Source organism: Protomyctophum parallelum (genome assembly GCF_964188405.1).
Source record: "Protomyctophum parallelum genome assembly, chromosome: 6".
NCBI classification, from domain to species: domain Eukaryota; kingdom Metazoa; phylum Chordata; class Actinopteri; order Myctophiformes; family Myctophidae; genus Protomyctophum; species Protomyctophum parallelum.
The window spans coordinates 38,343,578-38,371,568 of record NC_139701.1 but is presented as its reverse complement, the minus strand read 5'-3'; the positions used below and the strand labels follow the sequence as shown (position 1 = coordinate 38,371,568).

General features: G+C 42.4%; 3 protein-coding genes across 7 annotated transcripts; 1 reads left to right on the top strand and 2 right to left on the bottom strand.

Annotated features, from left to right (window-relative positions):
- Positions 1 to 7: 7 nt before the first annotated feature.
- On the bottom strand, positions 8 to 9,882 carry hmg20b (high mobility group 20B). Of its 4 annotated transcripts, XM_083767683.1 has the most exons (10): positions 9,823 to 9,862; positions 9,198 to 9,286; positions 8,662 to 8,742; positions 7,637 to 7,837; positions 6,490 to 6,610; positions 5,047 to 5,099; positions 4,880 to 4,946; positions 3,354 to 3,569; positions 1,322 to 1,454; positions 8 to 785 (listed from the first exon to the last, which is right to left on the bottom strand). In XM_083767683.1, the coding sequence occupies exons 3-10, from the start codon at positions 8,686 to 8,688 to the stop codon at positions 773 to 775; spliced, it is 831 nt and encodes a 276-aa protein (XP_083623809.1). In that variant the 5' UTR covers positions 8,689 to 8,742; positions 9,198 to 9,286; positions 9,823 to 9,862; the 3' UTR covers positions 8 to 772. The 4 variants fall into 4 exon arrangements, with proteins under 4 accessions (XP_083623809.1, XP_083623807.1, XP_083623806.1 ...); XM_083767681.1 differs by lacking the exon at positions 8,662 to 8,742 and having other exon boundaries at positions 9,823 to 9,882; XM_083767680.1 differs by lacking the exons at positions 8,662 to 8,742; positions 9,823 to 9,862 and adding an exon at positions 9,378 to 9,802.
- Positions 9,883 to 10,827: 945 nt separating this feature from the next.
- Positions 10,828 to 16,526, top strand: btbd2a (BTB (POZ) domain containing 2a). Of its 2 annotated transcripts, none has more exons than XM_083767672.1 (9): positions 10,828 to 11,724; positions 12,041 to 12,160; positions 12,454 to 12,610; positions 13,409 to 13,514; positions 13,653 to 13,850; positions 13,955 to 14,147; positions 14,311 to 14,398; positions 14,935 to 15,081; positions 15,578 to 16,526. In XM_083767672.1, the coding sequence occupies exons 1-9, from the start codon at positions 11,075 to 11,077 to the stop codon at positions 15,737 to 15,739; spliced, it is 1,821 nt and encodes a 606-aa protein (XP_083623798.1). In that variant the 5' UTR covers positions 10,828 to 11,074; the 3' UTR covers positions 15,740 to 16,526. The 2 variants fall into 2 exon arrangements, with proteins under 2 accessions (XP_083623798.1, XP_083623799.1); XM_083767673.1 differs by having other exon boundaries at positions 14,935 to 15,199; positions 15,431 to 15,720.
- Positions 16,527 to 16,675: 149 nt separating this feature from the next.
- Positions 16,676 to 25,995, bottom strand: LOC310860627 (elongation factor 2b). The gene is made up of 13 exons (XM_083767669.1): positions 25,878 to 25,995; positions 24,233 to 24,447; positions 23,617 to 23,798; positions 23,252 to 23,463; positions 22,803 to 22,981; positions 22,475 to 22,577; positions 19,416 to 19,668; positions 19,094 to 19,289; positions 18,197 to 18,563; positions 17,753 to 18,106; positions 17,413 to 17,595; positions 17,176 to 17,308; positions 16,676 to 17,035 (listed from the first exon to the last, which is right to left on the bottom strand). Exons 1-13 carry the CDS (start codon positions 25,878 to 25,880, stop codon positions 16,842 to 16,844), a joined length of 2,574 nt encoding a protein of 857 aa, XP_083623795.1. The 5' UTR covers positions 25,881 to 25,995; the 3' UTR covers positions 16,676 to 16,841.
- Between the last annotated feature and the right edge of the window lie 1,996 nt (positions 25,996 to 27,991).

The following is a 27,991-nucleotide window of genomic DNA, read 5'->3' as shown; positions in this document are numbered from 1 at the left end:
AGCCATAATCGTTATATTCACTTTTATTGCAAATGGATGTAACGTGATTTCATTTAACATTTATTTTCATTCAATACATGGTACAAACGTCAACAAATTTACAGAGACAAACAATCCCAAAACCATATCACAATACCATGTCAATCACCTATGACCTCAGTTTATTATTATTTTTCTAATTATCACTCTCCTCATTACAAATTAAGCTTTCCATCTGGAAACTATGATCTCACACACAATGCCATAAAGGCATGTACTGTAAACTGACAGGCTTCTCTTATTGCACAGACCATAAAACCAATGTCTGAGACTAAACGGTACCAGCGAATACAAAAACAAACAGTTTGAGTCCAAATGACTTAATTTCAGTAATTTCAGAAAGCAACTAGATTACATTTTAATTAATTGAAATAACAGATATCTATTGTGTAAATTACTGTAAATATAATTAGTAGGTTAAGTACTACTTTATAAAAACAGAATTTCTGAGATTTAATAAAATTCCTTCCCTGAATTTAACTGTAATATTCTCCACACTGCAACATAGGCTTACACTCACAATTAATACTGTGCAAGAATACACACGTTCTGCATGATCATACGGTATGTACCATACATCGTATTGACAAATGAACCTGACAATGCGTGGTGTTTTGCACTTTGTGCAGTCTGTCCTTTAGATGTTAGACGTTACAGATGAATGGCACATATTTACTCAACATCACCGAGACCGTCATCATAAGCAGGGAATGGATGGACGGCTGCAACTTCTTCATAATTTCTCACTGACAATAAGATTAGATGACAAATATACAGTACATCACTTATACAGTATTGAATGCATATTGACTGGAAAAATGCAAACTGCAGTTAGCACATCACTTGACTTCAGTTAATAAAATTAGTAATAGTGTTTTTTCATTCATAGGTCGAAGCAACTTGCCAAATTCCAAAAACAGCTAGTGTCATTATTTTATTTGTGAAAGACCACTTGCAATTATTGTATGTCAGAGTTTGACATAAAATAAAGTAAGGACATTTCTTTTTTCAACCCATTTAGACCTGTGGCCGATTCTATGCCTTCTATACTATAGGCTACTGTACATAGCAACTACTACCCCAAAAGGGGTTCCCGTCTTTAAAAAGGTAGAAATCCCTAAAGGGGTTTCCGTCCTAAATTGGTTAAACCAGTATTTGGTGTTCATAGTATCGCTTTAAGTAAAGTATCACTTTATGAATATGTGCAAATTACAGCTCACGACCATATGAGACAAACATTCATAACATGACCATTGACCATGATTATAATTTATATAGTTACCTGTCCAGGTGAGCCAGGACCTCTCGCAGCTGGGTGAGGAAAGCACGGTGCTTGTGAGGGTTGCTTTCAAGCACAACACTCAGACGGCTCAGGTATGTGTCCAAGTTCCCTAGAGATGGGGTCTCACCTGTACCTGATAGAAAATAGAAACGGGGTCACGGAATAAAACTCTGTGTGGGGGTCCCTCGGAACATCCAGACCCCCAGGAACACGCCCAGGGGCCCGGGCCGGTTCCGGCGAGCCGTCCCTTTACTGTACTAGTCTGTCACTGTACCGTACCGTACCGTTACACCCAAAACCATCATACAGTTAATATGTGTGTTTGTGTGTGTGTGTTAAGCTGCGCAACAGTGACACTTGGTTGTGAAAACCAACCAAACGCTATTTTCGTGCTCGGACAGACCCAGGCAGGCAGGCAGCCAGGGACAGACCCAGCCAGAGAGACACAAAAAAAGACTCACTTTCAACCCTATTGTATTATTATATATTTTTGAGCACTTTAACTTATTTGTAATAATAAACATGTAGCTTAACTTATAGGCCTGAGATTCTACAGATTGCCAGAAATCTTTGCTTAGGAAACTCAAAACAGCTTTGTTTTCAAGAAAATAGCACATCTTGTGAGGAAGCACATTTCAATCTCATCATTCTGCTTTATTTTCCCTATACGTGTTATTATTTTTATGAAGTGAAATGTAACATGTGATGCTGACTATTTGGCAAATAGTATTATCTCCTATTCACAAGAATGGTAATGGGCCTTGCACAGGGGTGATTGACAGCTGTCAGAGACTGATGTCGCCACCCACACAAGTTTTCATATGGAGGAAGTGACACACAGGGAATGGGGGGGAAAACTGCAAACAGAGGTGTAGGCCTACACAGGAGAGAGGAGCTCCAGGCGCCAGACACAGTTTAATTCATAAGTAGAAGTGTAAACTAAAGGCTCATACATAATCCAGTTTTTGGTGATAGCTTATCACCTGATAGCTCCAGAGTGAAAAGACTTGTCTGATAGTAAAAACAGAAAGATGGGTCTGTGTCCGCGGTGATAGCTGATAATCACCGCGACTGACGTAATGGTGTAGTTTTCCAAACCTTTAAAAACTACACCATACAACACACCAAAAACTGGAGTATGTATGAGCCTTTAGTGTCTGCAGCCGAAGAGAAGGACCGTTGAGGCCATCGGGAGAAGTGACGTGCCGTGGTGAATCGGTCATAGTTTGGATTAACCGTTGCCGGCATGCGTGGTATATGGAGGATCCGGCGCTAACGGTGAGATCTTTCCAAACTTTTCTGGTGGGATTGTGACGAGGGGTACCCCAATCATGTTTTTTCGTTGGACCGTTCAGAGTGGATGTTTTAGGTTTCTTTGGACACCTAGGAACACTTTAAGAGAATATTGTTTGTTGATTTCAGTTTGTCTGCCTGTTTATTTATTTTATGTTATAGGGAGAGCGACAGGGACAGACACACTTTACCACGTACATTGGTATAACTGAACACCATTTGTTTGACAATACACTTTTGCTGCATCTCTATATAAATAACTTATACTATACACTATAACCCCACAATCCCGCTTTATTTTTCCTTAGTTAATAATTTGCCGGCCCAGGCCGTAGCGTAACGGTCTGGGCACCGGACTGGTGATCCAGTCGCGGTGTGCCGCGGGTTCGACTCCCGGACCCGACACGGCCTTTACCGCATGTCATCCCCCCATCTCTCTCCCGTTTCCTGTCAGCCTACTTTCTATCCCTTAAAAAAATCAATTAAAGTGGTAAGCCGCAAAAAAAATATCTTAAAAAAAAAAAAAAAAAAAAAGAAAATTGCCTTAAGATATAAAGGGCGATTGTTACAATCTAGTGATAAGGATAACATACTGTGTTAGTCAACACCATTTCAATGTGATTGTGACATGTTGTAGACATTCTGACTAATATCTTGCCTATAGAATATCATGCCTATAGAATATGCCTTCGTTTCTGTATTTTCCTAGTCAGGAGAATAAAGTCTGTGGTTAGCTCACCTGGCAGAGCGACCGATGAAAGACTGCTGATCAGTGTGTGTTTTATGGCCAGCAGGCGCTTGTGCAGTGCCTGGGTACGAAGCTCATCCTGTCCCAGTTCTGCTTCCAGCCTCTCTTTAGCATTGTACATGTCCTTGATGTGCCTCTGCAGCACCGCATTCTGCTCCTCAAACTCAATGTTGGCCTTACGCAGCCGGCGGAGTTCAGCCTCTCGAGCTGAGAACAGATAGAACATGTTTCAGGTTAACATTTGTACAATTGTAGTGAGGCAATGTATTGTAGGACAAAAATGACAATGTTGCATGCACCCAGCTTGTATACTTTATTCTGGCATATCCATGACATTATGCAAGACATCTCAAAATATGGGCATCGTTTCAGCCTGATACAAGCCCCATTGACTTACATTATAAAATGGAAGACAATAAAAACGTATGAAAAGAACTGCATGGACGTACTAAGTTGGCCTACTTGCCATGTGCACAAAACATTTGGTGCTAAATGCTTTAGCTCCGGACAAACCAGACAGACACACACACACTCTCCTGCAGAGCCCCACCGTAAATGTGTGACAGACATATGAATTCACCAATTTATAGACCTCCACCTTAGACTTGACATTGCAGGCTTATGCAAAGGCTAAAACGTAGACAGATGCCAGGTCAGTGTAGACCTAAAACACAGATTATATATTTTTTTCTTGATATTTTACGGTTTAGACTGAGGAATATGTTCTTTGTTTACCTATGACCCTAGATCAATATTTCTACCTTGTGTATTTCCTTGCTTACTGTAAATCGCTCTGGATTAAGAAAGTCTGCTAAATGCCTAAATTGAAAATTAACTAAGCTAAGCATAGACCAACTATGGACTTCCGTAGCAACAGAGGCAGAGCCAATCAGATGCTTACCTGAGATTTTCTATGGCAAACTCCAGACATGTTGACATGCGATGCAGACGCTGGAATGGGGTGTGCACGCTTATCCGACACACCAAAGGTGCGACATCATGCGGAAATCACTTTGGTGTGTGTGTCGGAACTAAAGCCTGTACCCGCTGGAATTGTTCATGTAAAATGGCTGGCATGTCGGCTGGTAGTGATTTTCCATTGTGTGCTCTTGACGCACAAAAGGCATTGGGAAGTGCCATTTTCCATTGTGTGCTCTTGACACACAAAAGGCATTGGGAAGTGCCATGTCATATTTCCACCCAACAGAACAATGGGATTTATAGACTGCATGGGGTAGCGTGTATAAAATCTCTCCCCCCCCCCCCCCCCCCCCCTCCACCGAACTGTGGAACGCCTTCCCCGCCCACCTGAGACCACCACAGTTGATGAGGTGGTTTTAAGAGGACAAATGAAAGCATTTTTCTAGCTATGCCCTCATGATTTAAGTATTTAGTGGTGTGATGATTCTTCTTTTTTATGTTATGCATTTGCTTATTGTACTTTACTTTTCAGGAATGTAAGGTTAACGTAGCTTAATTTACTTTTTTTTATTTGACCAAACAGCTTGTCTTGTTACCTTTGTTCTGATCCAGGAACTCTTCTGTGAAGATGGGGATGTCAAATCTGCTGGGCGGGTCAGAAGCCTACATGACAACAATCGTGCATTCATAAAGGTCCACCCAGCATGTTTGTTTATAATAAACATATACACTAATACCAAGAGTCGCAGGATCGTTTGTATACCTTTGGTAATGCCGAAGTGGCGGTAGCATTGATAATGACTGATGGAGAGTCCTCTGAAAAACAAAAACATGATTTAAGGGTCGCCAGAACCACAAAGCCAGCAAAACCATTGTTTTCCTATGGTGCACCTGGCATGCACTCCCCTTGAGCCGCATGCTGCATTTTCCAGCACTTTATATTTGTTGTGGGCCATGTCCCTGTCCCATGTCCAGCTCCGTTATGCGGCTGGCAGTTCAAAAAACGCTCTTTGGACACAGCCTCTTACACGTGCATAAAAGTTGAGTTCTTTCCCGCCACTGCTAAAGACGATTTGTTCAGTAAGAGGGGTACGTCTCTCAAGTTCTGAAAATACTTTTCTTTTTTTTTATCCCACGATTTTGTAACCCAGTTTTTTCTTTTCACCCAGTGCCAATTATCTAATGAAAATACATTTTCAACGATTATAACCAATCAGGAGAGAGAACTCATACAAGTGAAATTGGAAGTGACAACAGCAAATAAATAATCAAATATCTTGGATACATTGAAAATGAGGGCCTGCCCCTCAATTGTACTCCGAGTTTAAATAAAGGTTATGATGATGAATCAGACAGAATTGTACCTGGAACACAAACTGATAAATGATCTTAGTGGAGTTCTAGTGGATTTGTAATTGTAACCCAACTGAAAATATATTTTAGGTTTACCAAAGAGCTGGAGAGACAGGGAGAACTACGTTACTGAACTAACAAACACTATATACCAACAATTTGCTGTGAACTGCTTGCAGACCAGCCTACGCTGTTCTTCACTGGTGGGCACAGCGCTGCGCACCTTTCTGGATTCTGGATCAAGTAACGCTTTTGTTTTAGTGGTAATTACCGAGACGATTTCACATTAATGTGAAATTAGACTGCATTTATTATTTTTTATTGACGACTTCTACTGGCCCGGACGATTTGGAAAGTACATCTGGGCCAACGGGTTATATTGTCGGCCGCTGTAAAGTATGGTGTTGAATGATGGCTTTAATTATTATTATTTTTAATCACACCCCTGTGAAGAGAGTGGTGCAACTCTGTTTGGGGGTCCCCAGGGGTCCCGGAAGTTCCAGACCCACAAGAACGCGGCCAGGGTGCTGTACTGGTACTGTACTGTAACATCCCAAATCATCATATATACAGCGCAACAGCAACGGTGCAACAGTGACACTTGGTTGTGCAAACAAACCAAACTAAATTTTCGTGCTCGGACACAGCCAGCCAGCCAGAGACACACATAGCTGTCTAGAGGAGTGGTTGCACCACTCAAAAACAAACCAAATGTGCAAGGAGAGAATGAGATAGCCTGAGAGCACCGGGCCCAGGTGCTCCAGACCTGCACTGATGGCCCTCCCATGTCCACCTAGTAGACATCTGTAGCAGAAACCAGAATACACGTCACACTATGAATGCCATCTGTTACCTTTCTTGACCTTCTTGTCTTGTATCTTAGCAGAGGTTATCTGGTAGGCCTCACTCTGTTGGTACTCTTTCAGCTCCCGGGCGTACTGCTCTTTCTCCCGATCTGCCTCGTCCAGGTAGCGCTGTCAGCACACAAACAACACACATGATTTTGTCATAGCTTTAAGTGAATGGAAAATTCTAATAAGACATGGTCTAATAAGGTCATGGTCTTCATATGGATGTCTGACATTGTATTGATTTCAACATCAGTCTTGCCCAAAATAACCATCCAAGTCTGAACACAGCTAAGCATATCGATGACATTATATTTATAATGTCAGTCATTTAGACTTATTTCAGAACCAACTGAGCACAATACTGACTTCATAATCAGTCATAGTGTCGGGTGCTTTGTCAGAGGTTAGCCGTCTGTTGGCAGCGTGTACAAGAAAGGTGGTCACATGGTCGGTCCAGTAGTTTGCAAGAACACACACACACACACACACACACACACACACACACACACACACACACACACACACACACACACACACACACACACACACACACACACACACACACACACACACACACACACACACACACATTGTTTTTTAAACATGTGTAATTGTTAATCTTTTCCAAATGCATTAAGGGCCTTGCAAACGCGCTTATAGTTCATTTTCAATGAGACCTGCGTTTTTGCTCTGAGAAGTCACGGTGCAACAACACAAGCAGCGTATTTACGTGAGCGCGGTCCTGTGAATTTGTTGCGCACGTGCTCGTTACGTGCACACGCCCGCGACTCACCAGACCTGGATTCTGTTGAGCTTTTTTTTTTTACTCTTGCGTTGTTGTGCCCCTCTTCAACAGACCTGAAGGAGACCTGTGTTGATCCAGGCAACAACGCCTGCGTTCCTCGCTTCACGTTTGCAAGGCCCTTTAGGCTATGACTATATATTGTGAAATAATATTTGAAAATCAGTCTATAGGTATGAATAATAGACAAATCAGAATTATTTACTTAAGTGTGATTTGGGGCAAATTAATTATGCGTCCTGTACCACAGCATATGCCAGAGCACTAAGTTTCTATGATCACAGTGAAGTGCAACTTTGCATAGACACTTAAACACATAAACACGCCTATGAATCCACATTGGCTACCTGTTTGTCACCAGCAGCTAATCGACTCCACTCTGCTCCAAGTCTCTTTGTGATTTCTGGGAAAGGCAACTCTGGGTACTGGGCTCGCATCTGTTCGCGTCGCTCATTCAAGAACCTCACATATCCCGTTATTGGTGCCTTGGGACCGTTGGGCAGAACCTTCTTTCTCTTCTTCCCCTTTGGCCACCCTCTCTTCTTTGGCTACAGATTTAGGGAAATATGTATTATCACTAGCACTGTCATGGTTAAGTGGACGATTAATTGTCACAGAATTTTTTGTGGCATTAAAACATATGAATAAAACATAATTTCATCGTTTGCCTTTTAGGCTTCGTAATCAAAAATTGCATGGGTCAGATATGACAAACAACTTAAATATAGAAACAAATTCCTGACATTTAATAATTGTATACTTTTAAAGTATACAATACTAGCAGAAGAAATACCAGAAAGACAGAAAGAGCTGATTACAAGTTTACAACACGTGATGCGTTGTAAGGTCTGCTATTCATGCTATTTTGGGATTTTTTTTTTTTTAAATGTATGAACATTTCTCCACATGGAAACAATGATGACGATTGTGACTATTGCAATATATATGCAAAATAATTGCAATTGCAATTATCTCAAATAATTGTGACAGACCTAATTATCACAGGTATGGGGTTGTTAAGCAGATCAGATTTACAAGTTCACAAGGCCTGACGCTCCGAGCCTTTATGAACTTGGTGTCGTTTAGAGGGGGAAAGGAGCAAACAAAGTACGAAAGCTATACTATAAGCAGGGATGATGTGGTTAGATGTCTTAAACAAAATACAGGTACATTAATTTACACAACACGAAAGGCCCCTGCACACAGAGAGCGTTTTTCAGATTTTTAGCTGCGTTTCTCCGTCGGTTTTTCTGAAAAACGCGTCCAATGTGCAACCACCTTTACAGTATGAGTATAGCGCTGTCAAACAAGTCTAGGAAGCTATCTATGATTATCTAAGTGTCATGCAACACAAGTTTATACAGTAGCTTACTAGCTTAGTAGGGGGTCCCTGCTTCATCCCTCTCAGCTAGGGATCCTTCACCTGAAAAATGTTGCCTAATGCTACTCCCACCTTGGGAATCAATGGGAAACAATTAACTGCTATATTTGCATGGCGGCGGGAAGATATTTACAGTAGGAGGTGTGCGAAATGCTCGTGCACGTGGAAAAGTGACTTTTACTTTCCTTCTACACACACACACACACACACACACACATGAGCATACTGACACAGGCAATTAACCAGGATAAGGCGCCGATACTGTGATAGCATATTTATTAGGCCTAGTAACAGAAATCCGTTTTGATTAAAATTATTATTTTCCCCCTCTGTCGAGGGGGGGGGGGGGGGGGGGGGGTAGACACCTTATTATGAAAAGGGGTGGACACGACAGCTTGTGCCTTGGATTTTTGACATCGTTTGTGCCTTGTTCTAAATCGCACTGCTGTACATTACACACACAGACATGCATTTTTGTTGTCCGAAAGTGCTGAAAATAAACTCAATTGGAAAAACCAAGTACTTACCTCTTCTTGTACTGCTGGCCCAGGTGGATGTGTACCTTTGGGTTGCGGCGGTGCATCGCTCTGCTCCTGTTTCACTCCTCCCATAATCCCTGTGCAAAAGCAGTTTGTTCACCAACAATCCTCAAGCGACGACGAATAGCAAAATAAATGAAGACATCATATTATGACCATATTAACTACCGGCAATGAAGCATGCGCTCATTTAGTAATTAACGAGCTAACGGCGCTGTATTATTACAAAACGAATGGCTGGTTTGTAACTTAATCTCCCTAGTACTATTAGCTCGGCGACGCTAGCTGGTTAATTTCGGTCATGCATAGAAAATAAGAGGATCTACAAACTCACAACGCGTCGCGGATGCGACGCGCTGTGAGCTTGCAGATCGGCTATTTTCGGCATGCGACACCGCCGTGCAACGAAATGTAAACAGCAATTCGCATGGGACGTGCAAGCAACGGACAATGGAAAATACGGCAATCGAATGCGATCGCTTACAATAAACAGTACACGTACAGTTCATATCGTTTAGACATCGGGTGGGTGGACATTTATGCACACAAATCAGCGCTTTTCTCGTAAAAAAGAACGGCTACTTCTAGCCGTAGAAAACATTTGGTTACTCACCTTATGATGAACCTCTTCTTACCCAAACAGGAAGAGGGGCTCACATTTGATTGGCTGACGGCATGCGCCCTGACGATTGGTTAGTTCATTCTACCAACCAACATAGCCTAAGACTCTGTAGCCTATTTATCTAAGCCTGGGACCGATACATATTTATTGATTCTGACATTTAAATGTCAGAATCGATACGAGAGTCAAAATCTTAGGCTACAACCAAAAATGAATACGTGTGTTCATTTTTTACGATGTATTATTATGATTATGATTAATAATAATAATTTATTTTACGTTTAACTATATACCTTACAATGTACCACTGTCTGGAGCCGATGTTTGTTAACGTATTCAGTAATTTATACCAAAATATTGTATAAGAAGAAATACGAAATACGTTTGTCCTGGAAAAACGACTAAATGAGAAATGAGTCATATATGACATCATACCATACGTTTCCGTTTACTAATTAACTTACCGCCGTTCATGGCGTTGCCATGACAGACAGGTTAGGTTAGGTTACACATGTTAACCTCGCGTCACAAAAGTCAGCAGCACAGCTAGCCGACCTGTAAGAAAGTTTAAGTTAAGACACAATAAATCATAATAGGAATTGACAAAGGTAGGCTATCTGTTGTTAATTCCCAGTGTGTATTACTGTGTGATGGAAATTACAATTGTATCAACACATAATTATTGATTCATTCCTAACTAACTCAGAGAGACTTATTACAAAATGTACAAATAGCATGGGTAGGCCCTACATACATTTGGTTACAATTGCACATACGCAGTGAGTTAAACGGTTCTTTAAGTGGGGTCCCCGGGAGTATACGGGTCCCTATAGGACCTGTCCCCTGCGGTGTTTGTTTGTTTTACACAGGGAGAGAGAGATCGCCCCTGGCACAAGAAAGAAAGAAAGAAAGAAAGAAAGAAAGAAAGAAAGAAAGAAAGAAAGAAAGAAAGAAAGAAAGAAAGAAAGAAAGAAAGAAAATCAGATGATGGTGGACCCTGTTGTAAACCAGTGTAATACTTTATCAATGTGTCGTCCACAGTTAACAGTTTTTTATTGAGTTGTGCTTGAAATCTAGCTACTGTAATTCTGCAAACTGTTAATAAATACTTCAATCAATCAAAAGGGTCCGCGGCCAAATATATACATTTTGGCACAAAAAGGTTTGAGAAGTTAACCACTGAGTTAAATCCTGCCGCCTATTAACATGTCATTAATTCTCATGTTTCTAAACCAGGCGCTGCATGTGCTGCTTGTTGATCCCAGGCAGCAGCAGAGCGAACCCTGCAGACTTCGCTGCGCTCCATCCGACCATCCGATCCAAGATGGCTTCTGGAGAAAGCAGTAGCAGAGCGCCGTCGCTCCGCTTCCCCTCACCTGGACCGCTGGGCAACGCTCCGCCGAGCAACAACAACGCTCATTCTCTGGCGATCACAAACGAGGGGACACCGGGGGGCAGCGGGGCCCAGAGCAGGACGGCGATCAGTCACGCAAACAACCCACAGACGGGCCCTGCTGGCAGGGACACTGGCGCGGCTGGCGCCGATGTTCGAGTTGACACTTCCCCGCATCGACAGCACGCAGCCCCGCAGCAGCCGACGGCTCCTCCCGGTGCCATGGCAGCCAGAGCGGCAGCCTCCTCTTCATCTGCAGCATCCTCCTCAACCTCTTCTGCAGACCCACCAACCGTCTCGTTGGCGTCGCCGTCGCTGCCGAATACCCCGTCGTCGTCCTCCGCAGCCGTACTGGTGTACCGGGAACCGGTTTACAACTGGCAGGCCACCAAAAACACAGTGAAAGAGAGATTCGCATTCTTGTTCAATAACGAAGTGCTAAGTGACGTGCATTTTCTTGTGGGGAAGGGAATGGGAGTGCAGCGGATACCGGCTCATAGGTAAGTAACGGTAGAATCAGAATAGAATTTTGGGCATAATGTAGCAAAGGGTGAATCACTATACGTTCTGATAAAAATGCAGCAAATTAGATTTTGTTAATCGATACACTGTTACACAGCTTGAAATTGGACTTGGACTATAGCCACATAGATAGGGTTAATAATTGCACTTTAAAAAAGACTGTTTATGTTATGTCATTACTTTGTAGATCATTGTTTAGTATTATATAATATTATTCAATATGCTTTACAATAAGCTACCAGAGATGAAAGGGAGTAGCCTATATGATTAGTTAATATCAAATTGTCTTGGTAGATTTGCCCTTGCAGTTGGAAGTGCAGTGTTCGATGCCATGTTCAATGGCGGTATGGCCACCACCTCCACTGAGATCGAACTGCCTGACGTGGAGCCTGCTGCCTTCCTTGCCCTGCTCAAGTAAGCTTAGCAGTAACAGAATGCACAAGTGAGAAAACTGACAAACCATGCTTTATTCTTTGCTCTTCTTGCACTCTAAAGTGATGCTCTTCCAGATTTAACCTCTCCCATTTCCTACAATCATGTTCAATGTATTTGATGCGTCCATCGTGTTACTTGGTGTAGGTCATTATTTTCTGTCCTCAAGGTGCAACTCAGTTGTCTTATCTTTTGCTTGAAGAAAAGAGTGTTTTTCTACCCAAATTACATCCAGCTACTCATTAACATATGTCAACTGTATGCCATGGTTCCAGGTTTCTGTACTCCGACGAGGTGCAGATCGGCCCTGAGACAGTGATGACCACTCTGTACTCGGCTAAGAAATATGCTGTTCCAGCATTGGAGGCTCACTGTGTCGAATTTCTTAAGAAAAACCTGAGGGCTGATAACGCCTTCATGCTCCTCACTCAGGTAATCCTTGATATTCAGACTGCATGCATTGGCTTTTTTATGGCTAGGACTTGTTCTAGTGTGATAAGAGCTCAGGAGGGCAACAACCACTTCTTCTGATGTGCTGGCATCAATCATCATTATGGTCAAAGTTGCTTAGGTGACATATTTTCTCCATATCAATCAATCAATCAACTTTATTTGTTCAGACTCAGCCAAGGTCCAATAAAAAACAGACAACATAAAACACTACATACAGAGAAGAAACACCCCTAACCCATAAAAACATCAATTTTACAATAAACATTCATACCAGTGCTTCCAAAAAGCAGACCGGTACCTAGTGCTACTGAAGCTGGGGTTACATAGCAGCATAATTATACAATTTTGAGACTAATTAAGCCGACACATACATTTATACATTAAGTTTCTCAGTAAGGCATGAAAAGTGTATACTCCCACACTACAGAATAACTCACTTGTACTGCTCCACCTTGGTTTTATATATGTAGCCCAATCTTACATTTGTGTAACATAATGACAGGTTATAGCCTACATTTACATGGCCTAACATAGTTTCACATAGTTGAAAGTGGAGAATTTGTATACTAAATATAAGCAGACCAAGAATCAGTGTGATTATTGAGAACTCATGTCCATATAATTAGTCATCGTTGTTCATCATCATAACCGTTATTTCAATTTGGAAGTACAATTGAGGGGCAGGCCCTCATTTTCAATGTATAGGTAACAACACAGTACTCTACACAGTTGAGTCTTCAACCAAAATGCAAATTAACAATCATTATTTTATTTCAGGCTAGACTGTTTGATGAGCCCCAGCTGGCCAGCCTCTGTCTCGAGAACATTGACAAGAACACTGCGGATGCTCTGGCTGCAGAGGGCTTCACTGATATTGACCTGGGTAGGTAAGGATTAGGTCATTGAGGCTGCTGGTTATGCATGGTGTTTTTTTTAAGCCCACAGAAAGCAAAACAAATGTATGACTTGAACAAAAAGCAATAGTTTTACTAAGGTAATATTCTCATGCCCTGCTACACAGACACGTTGGTTGCAGTTCTTGAGAGGGACACATTGGGAGTGCGTGAGATACGTCTGTTTGCAGCAGCAGTGCGTTGGTCAGAGGCAGAAACTCCGCGGCAGCAGTTCCAGCCCACTCCAGAGAACAGACGCAAAGTCCTGGGCAAAGCCATCTCTCTCATCCGCTTCCCTCTGATGACTATCGAGGAGTTTGCCGCTGGTACAGTGCTGATATGACAGACATTATTCACACAAACACTTGTATACAAAATGATACATTCTGTGCTGATGACGCATGTCTCAATGTTGTTGGTTTTATATCAGGTCCTGCACAGTCTGGTGTCCTGACAGACCGGGAGGTGGTGAGTCTGTTCCTCCACTTCACAGTTAATCCCAAGCCTCATGTGGAGTTCATTGACCGTCCTCGCTGCTGCCTGAGGGGCAAGGAGTGCAGCATCACACGCTTTGGACAGGTGGAGAGCCGATGGGGATACAGCGGGACCAGTGACCGCATTCGGTGAGTCTTCTAGTGATATTAATGCATGTGGAATGGATACACACGCACGCGCACACACACACACACACACACACACACACACACACACACACACACACACACCAGTCATGTCCATGCACAATATGTTGCTTATTAAACTTTATTGTACGATGTCTTCATGCAGGTTTTCAGTAAATCGCAGGATATTTGTTGTGGGCTTTGGATTATATGGTTCAATACATGGTCCTACAGACTACCAGGTCAACATACAGGTATGGAAGAATGTTGGGGTGCTTATTAGATCAGTTTCAACAGTGCATCTTGAATAGCAACCATGTGTTGCGTTTTTTGTTATTACCAGTATTAGAAGCTGTACAGAAGACAGAGGTTCCTGTACAATTTCCATTCTCAAAGAATAGTCAAATTAAGAAATATTATATGAGAGGTTGTGTTCTTTTACTTTTAGACATGATATTCCTCTCACATCACATGTACTATTTGGCAGGTCTAAACCCATTTAGACCTGAGGCCAATTATAAAAACTCCTTCTAAACCCTAACCTAGATTTTCTGAAAAACATATGCTAATATATAAATTACGTATATAACAACTACTGTGACACAGATGCAGTCCCAGATTAAAAGTTATAACAACGAATAAGTTTAACAAGCTCACAGAGCTGTAAGATTTTAATTGAATTCCTATAGCAATGTAAAAATGGTTGGTCTCAATTTGATTGTGCACTCAGATTAATTTCAGCACAATCTTCTCACATGTACATACTACAATCCTTAAATATGTCTTCCAGATCATTCACACAGACAGTAACACAATCCTGGGCCAGAATGATACAGGCTTCAGTTGTGATGGCTCTGCCAGTGCATTCCGTGTCATGTTCAAGGAACCAGTGGAAATTCTGCCTAGTGTCAACTATATTGCCTGTGCCACTCTCAAGGTGAATGCATATCCCACACATTCTCCAATATTTACAGTACACTGCAGTTATTCATTATGGGGAAAGTCTTAAGGGAATACCCCAACAATTATTTCACAACTGTTCATAACCACTAGAGGTGCTCCGATTGATTGGCCGATTTTCACTCCAAATGACTTGATCTAGAGAAGGCAATCTTTTATAACATAGAAGTGCTATATAAAATATAATTATATATATACACACACACACACACACGTATAGTATTAGTATATCATTTTGGATCTTTGTGAGAGGCTTGAACATTCTCCCCTTTCTTGCCAAACGCACAGGAACAGTTTTTCCAAGATCGGTATCGGCCAAGCGTGAGGAAACCAGTGATCGGTCCCAAAAAACCTGATCGGAGCACCTCTAGTAACGTCATTTTGGGATACCATTTTTGATTGAAACAAACCACCTTGTGTATGGTTAGCATGAACATGTGACATTGAACTAAAATGCCAATTTAATTTCATAGGGGCCAGACTCTCACTATGGTACCAAAGGCATGCGGAAGGTCACCCATGAGGGTTCGGCTACTGGCACCAAGACGTGCTTTACTTTCTGCTATGCTGCAGGCAACAACAATGGCACTTCTGTAGAAGATGGACAGATCCCAGAAGTTATCTTCTATACATAAGACCTTTTAATACCTTCTGTATATTATACCCATCACATGCTGACTCATACTGTGTAAAGTTCAAATGCCATTCGGCTTAGAGAATAGTCTGACTTTTTAATAAGCTACTTCCACGGCAAATTAACTTGTCAGGAGAACATCTTCATCGTCACTTGACCTCTGCAGTCATCCAACAGGGTTGAACAGTCTTTCCAGAAAACAATTTAGCACAGGTATGTTTTCTAGTGAGACCTCATCTGGTGTGGGGTCAGGTTGTAAATGGCATGCAGAACTGGTTTAATTACCCCTCTCCCAACATGTAAATACCATTAATGTGCAGAAACAATGGAAAAAAACCATGCAGGGCAGCAAGAGTAGTTTCCTACCCAAGCAATGGTGGCACTGAAGCACTTTGACAGGATGCCAGAATTATGACATGGAGCTTTAAACCCACGTTGGGTGCAAGCGCAGAGCCAACAATTTTATCCTTCCATGAGAACAAAAGGTACCTTTACTGAACTGGTAGTTAAAGCAAAACGCAAATCTTAAGCTGTATGTGTAACATCTTAAGTCTTACAATTCATTAATGCTATACTTAGTCTTGCATAATTTCTATGCTAGCATCTTAACATGCTTAGATATCTTTATACAAGTAAAGCAGCAAGTTGTTGCATGTCATAAGTTTCATGCAAGAAAAGCCAAAGCAAAAATTGCACACTGGCCAATACTCAAGGTGTATGTAAACTGTAAATGGGCTTTGAGTGCATTGCCCAACAGGTTTACCAGCAAGACCATATCACACAGTACATGTTTGCTTTTAAGCCCCAACACCCATTTGTTCATGCAAGTTGTAAATAAAGTGTATTGCCACATTCAATTTTATGTCTCTACCACTGTGTGACAAAACTCAATTATCTTTGACTTAACCACAACTATGAATGAGACCTACACAATGACAATTTTTATTTCCTTTATTAACGTTTACAATTTTTCTAATCGTTTTGTGGATAATAACAATCCTTTTGGCAAACATTGGTGCTCATGGTGTTCTGTACAGTTCTGTCCTACAATGTGTAGGTAATTTAAGAGGGGCGGAATTAGGGAAGAAGTGGGGTGCCTCCTTTTACAACTTGTCCATATAGTTGTCCAATGCAGGGATGCCTTCTTTGAGACCCTTGCGTTTGCGTGTCTCAGTGACGACCTGACAAGGCTTGGATGTAGAATCCATTGGGTCTCCCTGAAGAATCTGCCAGTGGTCAAACACGCACTGTGGGAAAGCCTGGCCACCAGTGTTGGAACGCAGATCAGCTGTGAAACCTAGACAGAACAATGCAAAGTGAGGTTAAAACGGATCTTTTTCTAAGCAAAAGTTTTCACACTGCATCATCCAGTTTCATATTTTACACACCACAGCAGATAACAGAAATTCCTAGAGTCCCATCACAATGTAAACTTACCAAATGACTCATTGACAGGCAGGTAGGCCTTGACAATAAACATGGGTGTTCCCATGACATGGAACTCTTCAAACACGTGTCCACGTTTCCTGTTCAACACACCATATATTCCACCGACCACTTGCTCAGGACACTAGGTGGGGGAAATTGAGAAGGGGGAAAGTCAGATATTATACTGGAGGAAAAAAAATACCATTTTACATTTCCAACGAGTCAAACATGTAGCAAAGGACTTACCTGGATCTCAACCAGATATACAGGCTCCATGAGTCTGGGTGCAGCTGTGAGTTGACAGGCATACAGTACTCTACGAGCTGTGGGAATGATCTGGCCGCCACCACGGTGGATAGCATCAGTATGCAGGGTGACGTCATGGATGTTGTAGCGGCAAGCACGCATGTTCTCTTCACACAGGACACCCTAGACAAAGTGAATGTTTAGATACTTGCAAAATTACATTTCACTGCTGACCCAACAGTAGTGCGCCATCATAGCTATGATCATCGCTACTCGCTACCCATTTCATGCAATATGGCAAAAACATCTAGCCTCAACACCAGTCATCGCCTCCTCTTACCTCCTTGGTAGCCCACTGGAAGCCAGCGACAACGCTGTCCTTGATCTCGTTAAGGTACTGCACTCCCTTGGTCACATCTACCAGCAGGTTGGGTCCAGTTCCCTCAGGTCCGAAGCACCAGATCTTACGGGCCTCAGTGACCTCCCACTCGTACTTGTCAGTCAGGTAACGGGCACGAGCCTTGAGCTCCTGACGATTGCTGACATCACCCTTTTCGATGTCTTCTGCAAGGCCATCTGGCAAGGGAGCTGCCCTCATGAACAGACGGTTGTGCTTGTTGGGAGACTTTGAGAGGCACATCACTGATGATTCCTCGCTGACTGTCTCTCTGTAGGACACCACAGGGTCGGATTTCTACACAAACAAAAGATGATGTTGAGCTATACAAGGAGTAGGTTGTGGATCAAATTCAGCTTTCACAATACTTCACATTGTACTTCTTACCTTGAGTGGAATGCAGGCATGGTCCTCCTCGAGGTCTTTAAGGCAGATCTCCAGATGCAGTTCTCCAGCTCCAGCGATGATGTGCTCCCCAGACTCTTCAATGGAACACTGGACCATAGGGTCAGACTTGGCCAGACGTTTCAGACCCTCCACCAGCTTAGGCAGGTCAGCTGGGTTCTTGGCCTCCACAGCCACTCTGACCACAGGACTGACACTAAACTTCATCACCCTCATGTTGTGGGCATGCTCATAGGTGGAGATGGTCCCGGTCTTGACAAGGTACTGGTCAACGCCCACAAGACCTACAATATTTCCACATGGTACATCCTCGATGGGCTCAACATAACGTCCCATCATCAGAATGGTCCTGAAAAAAAGAAAAATGCATCATTATACATCCATGTACATCCGTCTAGTTTCACATACAGTACAGGCTAAAAATCCGAAGCTGCTTCTCTCAACTCAAACTTTAAAGCATTGATCCAACGAGGCTGGCCACACTCATAATTGGGACTCGTCCTAAAATTAAGAAATACTGGCAGGATATCCACTCCACCTTGGAGACCATTCTGTGTTTTAAGATACCTCAGGCTTGTTCCTTTTTATTGCCGGGAAATATCCCTGAAGAGTTTAATACATGATAAATATTTAATCAAGATAGTCTTAAGTAAGAAAGCGACCACACGACGCTGGTACCAACAGGACCCACCAACAAAAGAACAATGGATGGACATTACTGAGGAACTGTATATGTTATCTCTTCTCAGCCTAGCGATAATTATTTCAATGAATGTATCTTGTAATATGAAAAATGCAGCCTTGTTTTTGTGTCTCTCCTTTGTCTTAGTCAATAAAAATGAAGTGGAAAAAAGCATTGATCCAACAGCAGAAACAAACCTCTGAATCGGTTTGATGTTGAGGTCATCCTTCTTTCCAGGGGTGTAGTTTGGTCCCATAATGCGCACCTTCGAGCCAGTTCCAACGGTGCCAGAGAAGACACGGCCAAAAGCATAGAAGCGTCCCTTGTCGGTGGTGGGCACCATCTTAGAGATGTACATCATCAGGGGAGCCTTGGCGTCACAGTTCTTGATACCTAGGAAATTATAGTAAGACCACAATTTTCACAACTAGTTCACCAAACACTGATCAAGAAATATTTTAGGATAAGCCATAATTGTAGCAAAGGAATTGATTTATAGGCATATCAAGCATTTCATACCCATGGCAGCCTCATCATCTCCAGGTCCTTCATAGAGCAGTTCACAACGGTAGCGCTGGGCTGTGACAGGGGAAGGCAGGTGGATGGTGATCATCTGAAGAAGAGCATCTCCAGCAGGCAGCCAGCGACGCATCACAGCCTTCAGCAGGGGTTTGCCCTCCTTCTCCTTGTCTTCAACATCCAGCTTGATGTCCAGCTTTTCAATCAGCTTGGCCGTCTCCTCCTTCTTGAAGTTCATGATGGCATCAAACACCTAAATTGGGGAAACAGCAGAGAACAAAACACTTGTATATGGAGATACGATATAGTGTAGGATCATCCGAGTAGAGGTATGGGGGCAAACCGCTGCTTGCCATGCTCAGACTTAAGATATTCATCACTGGACAGTCAGGTCAAAGTGAAGATAATGTGTCATCACTTGCAGGCGCAGTCTACATATTGAGCAGAGACATGTCAATTTCCCATTCATTAATATCCCACTGACTTGACACTGGGTACCTTTTCTTAACGCAGACACAAATATAAGGAGCAATGTATAACAAATATGTTCACAACTAATTTCAAATGTTTCATGTTGACCGCCAAGTCGCCAACACTGCTAAACACGATTAACCTGACGCTGCCAGATGAGGGCGGTATTGGGTAACCATGTTCCCCAACACAGCACTCATCTGGGATCTCTCAGGCAGTTGAGCTGACAAATCCGTTCCGTACCGGACCAATCAGCGTGAGCTAAGGGCGGGATATGTGCGAAACCGGATGTGAAACTATATAGACACGTCAATATGATTGGTTGTGTTTGCACGCCCACACGGTGATAGACAGACGGTCCCATCCAATCATCTACCAAGTATCTTGAAAAAAAAAAAGGAACAGCCCCGTCATCGAATTTGCTTCCGCGATCCCAGATCCCAATAAGCTGTGAAACAAATTTGTGTAGCAAGCTTCTTGGATCTTGGCCCAGGCCGTAGCGTAACGGTCTGGGCACCGGACTGGTGATCCAGTCGCGGTGTGCCGCGGGTTCGACTCCCGGACCCGACACGGCCTTTACCGCATGTCATCCCCCCATCTCTCTCCCGTTTCCTGTCAGCCTACTTTCTATCCCTTAAAAAATCAATAAAGGCGTAAGCCGCAAAAAAAGATCTTAAAAAAAAAAAAAAAAAGCTTCTTGGCAGCGTCAGGTTAAAACACGATATGAGTGAAACCCAAATCTTCCAACGTATGGGAACACTTTGCCTTCAAGTCTTTAAAGATCATTTACAGCTAAATGTGCAAAGGTGAGCTTACATGACGCTACAGTTATGCACAAGTACCTGAAAAAGGATTAAGCTTTTCTGGGCTCAAAAAATGAAAACATGCCAACACACTCAAGCAAAAAGGTATATCTAGCCTCGTATTCATGTGACAAACACCAATTATATGCTGATAAGAGGAACTCTCATTTGTATTCATAGCAAGAGATAAGAGACATTTCCAGAATTAGATCAATATAATCTGTCAAATAGGCACTCAAATCCATACACATTTAAATGTTGCAAAATAAATTACAAATAAGTTGTCATATTCCACAAGTTCTCATTCTGAAAGTGAGCCATACATTAGTTGCAGCAGTACACATTTGCACTTAAGATAATATTTCTGCATTAGAGTACAACAATCAGTGCTGTAAAGGCCAGTATTTAGTGGGGGAACATGCACTGATATATATATTTTTTAATTTTTTATCCCACGATTTTGTAACCCAGTTTTCTTTTCACCCAGTGCCAATTATCTAATGTAATCCTGGGCGCTACACTTCCTCTGCCAAACTGGGGGGGCAGCGGACTGACCTCATGCCTCCTATGCATGAGGAGTTCAAGCTGCTTCTTTTCACCTGGGGGGAATTTCCCCGACCGGACATAGCATGTGGAAGGGACACGTTATTCCGACCAGTTCCTTTCCCCTCCATCAGGCGCCCCGGCTGGCCAGGGGGAGGTAGTTTTAGAGACCAGGATTACTGCATGTTTTTGTGAGGGTATCTACCCTAGGGGACACGGGGAGAACATGCAAACTCCACAGAAAGGCCCTTTCGCCAATCCCCGCCTCGGGTATGGGCACTGATGACGCGGAGGAGGGAACACGCCGCCAGTGCCCACAGCGGGAATCGAACCCAGGACCTTCTAGCTGTGAGGCGACAGCACTACCAACTGTGCCACCATGCACTGATATTTGAGCAGGCCAGGCATCAGTACCCATTGAATGGCAATATTAATTAGCCACGTTTTACCATTGGTAATCACTGTTAATTTACACCTCACTCTGTGGCCTAATTTCTAGACAGCTACATGTTGTGGGAACATTTGACAACTGTGAATTGCAATACTGTTGACTGAATCGTAGGCCTATTGTGGAATAAAAATAAGATAACACTGCCAAATTATTTTGATCACTGAATTTTCTGTGCTTCCCCAATTGTGGAGATTCATTTGAGTGGACACTTTTCTCAAGATGTGTGCACTGCAGAAGAGCAGTGAGTAATGTAGCTGCATGGACAAAAGTGGTGTAAAAATATTAAAAGTTATTTGCCAGAGTTGTTTGCACTCCTGGAAAACTAATGCAAGGAGAGACATTTCTTTTCAGTGAGCTCCATTTGTTGGTGGAAATGAGGTTTGTCATGGGTGTGGTCGAATTGCAAAACTACTGCCTGCCAAAAAGCAACAACAAACGTGAACGTGCACACAACCCACTTAATCGCATGGTTGCATTTCTCCGCAATAAACACACACCTACATAACAGAACACGAATAGCCTGAAAAAACCACAAGCCTAAGCAAAAGCAGTACTTCTATTTGTGGTAAATGTTATGCTTGCTAAATAGCTAATGCTATGCACTCACAATAAGCATTTTACACTCATGCTTTACACACTTACATGTGTTTTACAATTGTCATCTTTAAGTTGTCTGAAAGAAAGCATTGAAAATATATATATTTTTTCCCCAATTCTTTAAATTGGATTAACTGAAAATGTTTAAATGACAGATTTAGAAAAGCAGCAGCTAGCTTGCTATAATAAATCACCTTGAAGATTGGATCCAGGATGAGTTGGGCAAATGTACGGGGCAGCTTCTTGCCATCGACAACGGCAGCCTTTGAGAACTTTCCAGTGTCAGGGTCAAAGAACCTAAAAAATGAAATCACCTTTAGACAGTATATTTAATGTGTATTAAGCCAATAAAACTTCCAAGGTAGCAGCCAAAAGCAATTTCATATTAGATTATAAATATATACTCGAATGTCTATTTGCTTAGCCTTGAATCAATTGTTAGGTTTGTGTGTCCCAGAACCTAACGCAAGGACAATTCCTTGTAAGTTGTATCCATCTCATACATTCTGGACTGAAACTTACTTATCACCCCACAGTTTCTTCATCATGTCCTCCACCTTCTTGCAGTGCTCAGCTGGCGTCAATGGTGCATTGCCCTTGGCAGCAAACTTGGCTGCATACATCTCAGCAAACTGCTTAAGGGTGAAGGCCCAGCCATGGAGACCAGAACCAAAGCCAACTGTACCAACGATTGGGTCAATCTGGAAGCATAAATGAAATGTATAGAAATATACACAATCAGAAAAGATTTAGATTCAAACCGTCCATTGTATTTACAAGTCTGATATTACAACTTATTAATTTCCTGGCTTCATATACATTTAATAAGGGCCTGACACTTTTGCAAGTACAAAAGTGTAATTACTCTTGGGAAGTGACTCATGTCTTCAAGGGAAAATGGAAGCAGACAAGCATCGCCATTAGTTCCAAATAAATAAAAATACCAAATGGGACAAAGACTGCCCACTCACCATGATGTTACCCATGGGTCCAGTCTCATCCTCTCCATAGGTGGCAATGATGACGTTGACGTTTTCAACAATACGTTGGAATGTCTGGTAGAGGTCCTCGGGTTCCAGCTGCAGCTCCAGCAAGGCACGGTCCATCTTGTTCATCATCAGGACAGGCTTAATGCGCTCACCAATGGCCTGACGCAGCACAGTCTCGGTCTGCACACACACACCTGGTGGGAAAGCACAGACGGATGCATATTTAGCCACTTGGATGATTAGAAGTCCAACACAGCATAGTGCAACAGGTTCAGTTAAAATACATAACCTCACAGAATTACAATAATGAGATTTACATGACACTCTTGATTTATGAAATATCTTACCAGACACACAATCGACCACAACCAGGGCTCCGTCAGTGACACGAAGAGCGGCGGTCACCTCAGAGGAGAAGTCAACGTGCCCGGGGGAATCGATCAGGTTAATTAGGAAACCCAAGCCATCTTTGGCCTGCTTGATGAAGGCCATGTCAGTCTCTGGCAGCTCATAGTACAAAGAGATGGCACTGTGGAAGTTGAGATGACAGAACAAGCAGTTAGTTGTGCCAGCCAGGTCACTTTACAACGTTTGCACGCGGATGTTTAGAACCTTTTACATTTTGATGTTTGTAATTTTTATAACCCATTTAGTAACCAGACATAATTTGACTCTTATGTAAGCAATTGTTGCATCTTGCAACAATTACATAAACCTGGAACCAAGATTTGAAATAGAGACAATATCCAATCACAGGAATATTCCATTCCTTAAATCACATTGAGCAAACGCCAGTATAAGTAACTTGGAGTCAAGTCAACACTGTTCCAATTGCTGCCAAATGTGGCGTGACCAGGTGAGTCAGCAATCTGAGGCAAAAAAGGGCATCTCATTAGATTATGTTGAGAATGGAACTATGGGACTAAGGAGTGATTCAGATAAGATTTAACACAGAAAACTTACGTGGACTTGATGGTGATGCAACGTTCCTGCTCGTCTTTGCGCGTGTCAGTGAAACGGGTCTCACCGGCACGGGCAGAGGCGATGATGCCAGCCTTCGACACCAGCGAGTCAGTCAAGGTAGACTTTCCGTGGTCTACGTGCGCAATCACAGACATGTTACGGATGTTTGCCTTCTTGTCCATGATGCCACGGATCTGGTCTACCGTGAAGTTCACCTGAGGGGAAAGCTTTGATTAGAGCACTGCAGCAGAACAGACAATGTCAGACGCAAATTGATTTTTTTTAATAAGTTTATAATTTTCTCACTTGCAGCTTCATCCCATTTTATTTTACTCCATTGTTTTATAGCATGGGGCCAGGAATTCCACTGACCATTGTTCTACGACAATGATTTCTAAACACAGATAATGGGGGAAAGTGCTGGATTGTCGTGCCTAGGGCCATTATACTGCATTCAGGGTGGTTCATTATGGTCAGCTTTCCAAGTGATTACAGATAAATTGGCTATGACAGCTCAGCTGTCATCTGAGCAGCATGCTCCAATCTAAACTCACTCAACACAATTTACATATTATAGATTTATAACCTGCCTAGTCCGTCTTGTGAGCAAAGACCAGTGAATAATTCTGATGCAATATTACACGTACGTGTAATACTGCATCAGAATCTTGATCTTGGGTAAAATAACGCCACTTGATGCAAAATTACACGTAGATGTTGTCTATGTGTAATATTGCATCAGAATCTTGATCTTGTGTGAGCAAAAGCCATACACGTAGACATATAACGCCACTTGATGCAAAAAAACATATTCTATCATTCTGAAGCAAAATTACATATTTTGCGAGCAAAAGCCAGTGCGTCATTCTGAGGCAACACTCCCAGGCCCATTTAACAAGGCCGTCTGCTAACCGCCATCACATTGCTAGTGGCACTGGCCAGCAATCGTCACTTATGGTTACGTTGAAACCATAAGGTTTAGGTTCGGCAACCTTAAAATGCAGTTGCACTTAAGCCGGCTGAGATAATCAAAACCTCGCAACATTTACAGTCTAACCGGCTACGCCCGGCATAATAGGCCACGTGTACAGAGTAGCATTTAATGCTAAGACTATCCAGTTAGCAAACGACCCGAAATGCCGGTATCCACCCAATCATACTAGACATGTCAGTGACAGTAAACAGTAACACCGTCAACATTGGGAGCTACTCAAGGCCACAATACTGGTATAAACTGTCGTTTCAGACAACCCGTTTCGTTTATTTTATGCTGCGACACAAGCACGACACGTAGACAACCGGCGCAAGACCAATGTTGAGACGTAGTCTCATTCCTGATAATTATGCTTCATTGGATCAGGTGGAACTGTCTTCAAAACAGAGCAGCTATAAACAGTGAATATTGAGAAAAAGCTCCTGACAACATAACGGAATGCGTGACACTTCAGTCATGTTATGTTGAGAAATAACGGTGCGGCAAAAGATAAAATGGTCGCCATTTTGTTCCAAGGCACAATTCACAGCTGAGTTAGGCAAATAAAATCAGCAATAAAAACAGACCTAAATGTAAATAAATAGGAATGTTAGACAATTCTAATGTAAGCGTCGGGTACATAAACCAAACAAATATCTAATTTCGACTTACCATTTTGACAGATGGCTGGTGATTCGCTTAGTGGAGAAAAGGAGAGAATTGTTACGCTGCCCAGCTCACGAGGGGCATTGGCAGGGAAGAGACAGCTGACGTCAACACGCACGCTTTTATACCATGTGCGTAACATGTTGCGTAAGCACGTACTGCTTTTACGTCATCTCGTCTCCTGCACCCGCTTAGCAATAGCTTGAGCAGCTTGAGTCATAAGATCAGCAGTCAGCATGACTTGGTCGATGACAAAATGCAATACCGGTAGGTAATTAAAATGAATAATGAATATCATTAAGTAATAATTTCAGCTTGTTTTCTCAGAATAGGCCTATGCATTTTAATGTCACTAAAATTGGATTGACCTCTCAATATTTTGAAGTAAGCTTACAATGTTATAAAGTAGGCCTACAAATAAAATATGATTACTTATGACTTGGACTATAAGCTCACCAGCCTCCCTAGAGAGTGGCCGTGACAATCATAGCCTACATAAGGCCTATGGTTCGGCCGTTCAGGGTGGGCATATATCTCAAATTCTCAACATAATTTCCTATTACCAATCCACTCACACACACACACATTTAAGTACCCAAAAGGAATTTCCCAGGCTATGGCTCACTTCTAAGTGACCGAAGCTGAGTCCAGTCCAAAGTTGGAGCTTATAATCATCCAGCCATGCCGCCTGGTTGCAAATAATAATAATAATAATGCCATTTTACAATTATTTTGGATGGTGACTGGTGAGCAACACATTTTAAACATAATGAAGGATAAAGGAAATTAAATAAAGAGAGTATATCATGTCCTTTGAAGAGAGGTGGTGGCAAGAACTCCCAGTGACTCCCAGTGATGGCAGTGACTCATCACTGTCAGTGTAGCTATACTCTGTACGCCTTAGGGTTCCCCAATTAATTTTCCTCAAGGGCCATATTTTGACTAGCGTACCAGGCTGGGGGCCGAGTCTGCATGCGCGAGGTCGAGGTCATTTTCAGGGCAAGACCCCATTTGAAAAGGATGCCCAGTTTGACATGCATAGGCTACTGACCCCCATTTAATGCCATTTATATCTGGGACCCTTAAAAAAAAAAAAAAAAAACATTTTTTTTCTTTGGAAATTCTTTCTTGGGCCACAAGGGGGCGCTCTGTGGGCCGCAAATGGCCCGCGGGCCGCCTATTGGGGAACCCTAAGGCTTAGTGGGTTGGTGCTCTTTAACGACTCGCAGGTTGCTACAATGGCATATTGTAATTCTCACTTCTGTGTCTGGGGGGAAAAAAGTCTTGCTTTTTGTGGATCCTGGTCTTGGAATGACCTACAGACCAGACTCCCCTAGTGAGTTTTAAAAGGACTGCCATGGGCACACTTCTGAAACATTGCTCCTGCTTTGACCAAAGCAGGAGTTCTTATGTAATGAGGATACTGGATAGGCATACATAAGCTGTAGGCCTGTTTCATCCTGTTGTCACCTACAGCGTGTCGGCCTGATAGACCCTCTTCTCAGGGGACACCTAGGGTGTTATCTTGATTAAAATAGTGCCTTTTGTTCTGAGTTCATCACACAGCTGTGTGAGCCTTAAAGGGATTGTGACATTAAAAAAAAGGTTTTGGAATTGTTCTTATTTTTTTTAGGTTTTCTAATCTCAATTGCACCCAAAAAACATGAACTTTAAACATTCAATAGATTTTCTGTGATCTGGGGTTTTCTGGCTCAAACAGGTGCTCTGATTTGCCGGCAGTAAGTGATGTAAGACCCTGCAAATCCCATATATGTCAATGGGATTTGCCAGCAGATGTCACTGTTTTCACTGTGTTGCCTGTTTTCATTGTAGCTCAAAAGGCTTCCAAACCCCAAAGAAAACTTCAGACCACAGAAAATCCACTGAATGTTCAAAGTTCAGGTTTTTTGGGTGTAATTGAGGTCATAAAACCTGAAAGAAAAAAGAAAAAGAAATGAAAATGAATGTCATAAAACCTTTAACCTTTTGCTGTACTTTGAAATAAACAACCGAGGGAACCATCAAGTTGCTGTCTGCCGTCTCAAACTCTATCTCGAGTGCTCTCCCATTTTTGGTTAGTCTCTGTACAGTGTATAGTATACGGTAGGGACTAGGGTGTC